This window comes from Alexandromys fortis, unplaced genomic scaffold (genome assembly GCF_014885135.2).
Source record: "Alexandromys fortis isolate MF-2015 unplaced genomic scaffold, M_Fortis_MF-2015_v1.1 scaffold_5, whole genome shotgun sequence".
NCBI classification, from domain to species: Eukaryota; Metazoa; Chordata; class Mammalia; order Rodentia; family Cricetidae; genus Alexandromys; species Alexandromys fortis.
In genome coordinates, this window is record NW_026067924.1 from 30,746,950 (window position 1) to 30,749,525 (window position 2,576).

At 37.2% G+C, this 2,576-nt stretch overlaps 1 protein-coding gene across 2 annotated transcripts in view; it reads left to right on the forward strand.

Moving 5' to 3' along the window:
• LOC126501680 (aldo-keto reductase family 1 member C15-like) overlaps window positions 1-2,576 on the forward strand; it is a 32,168-nt gene that overhangs the window by 26,476 nt on the left and 3,116 nt on the right. For both annotated transcript variants that reach the window (XM_050142478.1, XM_050142477.1), the window contains 2 exons: window positions 296-461; window positions 2,349-2,431. In XM_050142478.1, the coding sequence (XP_049998435.1) occupies window positions 296-461; window positions 2,349-2,431 (249 nt within the window). The remainder of the gene's footprint in view (window positions 1-295; window positions 462-2,348; window positions 2,432-2,576) is intronic.

Here is a 2,576-nt window from a genome sequence, read left to right on the forward strand (position 1 = left end):
CCCCCTCCCCCAACCAAGTCCCCCTCCCTCATCAGCCCAAAGAGCAATCAGGGTTCCCTGCCCTGTGGGAAGTCCAAGGACCACCCACCTCCATCCAGGTCTAGTAAGGTGAGCATCTATTTATGAGTAACTTAGTTGCTGACTATTGCTACAATAAAAATAAATCTCTATGAACACAAAATTCTGCTTTAATTATACTATATTGTACTTCTCAGAGGTCTGGGAATATAGGTAAGGGAGCAACATATTCCAGATTTGATATCTCTGTAAGTATCTGTCTGCATTTTTTTTTCAGGGTAAGCAGTGATAGCCCATACCTTCTGGAGGAACCTATCTTAAAGACCATTGCCAAGAATCACAACAGAACTCCAGGCCAGGTTGCCCTGCGCTACCAGCTACAGAGGGGTGTGGTGGTTTTGGCCAAGAGCTTCAATGAGAAGAGAATCAAAGAGAACTTCAAGGTAAAGAGCCAGGGACATTTCTCCATAATGATACCTGGGGGGCAATTTCCCTCACATGGGAACACTTGCTATTTATTTGAAATAAATAGCTTGAAAGGGCCACAGAGAAAGCCATGGGCAAAAACCTGGTTTTCCTCCATACTAGTTTTGCCTTTACAATTTCGTTAACAAGCTCTATTGTATCTCCATTACTTCAGTTGATTGTGGGAGTTCTTTCATATGGCAGAGACCTTTAAATACCTTCATTTCTATTCTTTATATTCTATGCATTTTAAACCCCTGCTTGTACTAAGGACTACAGTTTGGATTATGATTAAATCCAAATGTGACTGCTTGTTGGTTAACTCACTACACTACTCCAATACATTTTTGCTTCTTTTTTTTTTTAAACTTCCATAGTTCTGGCCATGGGTCTTTGTGTGTTTTCCATTAACTTACAATTATTTAGTTATATGCTAGCATGCCTTCTGAGGTATGAGATGTTATATATGGCCATTTTATCTTTAATCATTGGTGTTTCTCTATGAAGAAAAGGAGCTAGATAAATTTATAGATTGACCATATGAAGAAATCAATGATTAAAGTTATTCCTTAAATGTTTTTTCATATGTGCACTAGCTAGTCTCTCCTATCAGTCAGTGGTTTTTCATTTGTTTCCTTTAGAATCCCATAAGGTTAAAAAATTACCCTATATTTAGTTTCTGTATGTATTTGTGTTTGAGGGCACACTCATCAGCACACAGTGGGTGGCCAGAGGATAACTTGTGGGAATTGTTTCTGTTCTTCTACTACTGCACCTCAGGGTGGAACAAAGTGTAAGCATGAATTATCACTGCAATATGGGAGCCATTTTACTTAAAGAATGAATTTCAGAAGGACTTCTGATAGAAAGATGGAAGGACAGTGTCGTGATTTCTCTTCCTATTGTTGTGATAAAATATCCTGGCAAAAGCAATTTTAGGAAGAAAGGGTTTATTCTGAATCATACTTCAAGGGTACAGTCTACTATCACAGAAGAAATTATAGTGGTGGGAGATGGAGAAAGATGGTCACATTGCATCCACATTCAAATGCAGGGAAAGTTGAATGCATACTCAAGTCTTCTCTGCTTTTTGCAGTCCAAGATTCCCTACTCAGGTAATGATCTTACCCACAATCAGGATGGGTCTTCTCATATCAATTAGCATAAACAAGGTGATCCTATACAGGCATGCCCTGTGATGCATCTCACTGATGGTTCTAGAGTCTGTCAAGTTGACTATTAACTTTAACCATCACAAATACCTTTAATAGATATATATAATTATAGAGATATATTTACATTTACATAATATAAATAAATGTAACATATATATAATACCAGGTAAGTTATTTTGATAAAAAGAATAATGTCTGATAATGTTTGAGAACCTGAAATCATCAAGTGGTATTCAGGGGAAGATTTTCTTCAATTTAATAAAGTCTTGGAGAGGAGTTAGATTATGCTCTGGGACTTAGGGGCTCTATTTAAAGCTGACTCAAACTCTAGGGTAGCAAATAAAGAAAAGTTCAACAAATTTTGTTGAGGCTAATTATAGTATTTCATCTATATTTGAAAATTAATTCGGGAGCTCTTTTTTTGTCCTGCCTTTCTTAAGAGTAGGGGTTGATCAGTCTTTCTTTTGTGAAGTGGATCAAAATAGGAAAGAAATGGGAAAGGAGGAGCCTGCCATATTCAGCCAAAAGTTCTGAGTCCCGGCCATATGGAGCCCAATGGTGAATAAAATTCTTCTCTTAAAACCACCCTTGTTGCTATCACCCTTATATTTCCATGGAGAGGGACACTTCAACGGCTTTATTTATTTATTATTTTTATTTTTTCTGAATCTGTCTTTCCTTTCTTACTAGGTGTTTGATTTTGAATTGACCGCAGAGGACATGAAAGTTATTGATGGCCTCAACAGAAATTATAGATATGATAGTATGCCATTGTAAGTAATGCCTCTAGATTGTTTTAAGGTTTATTTGCTTTTTGTAGCATGGAGGTGAAGGTGGAGCATGAAGATGTTCTAGAGGATCCAGGGAATGATCAGTTTAGCTAAGCCTCTGCTTGAGTGAGTTTAATACACACACACA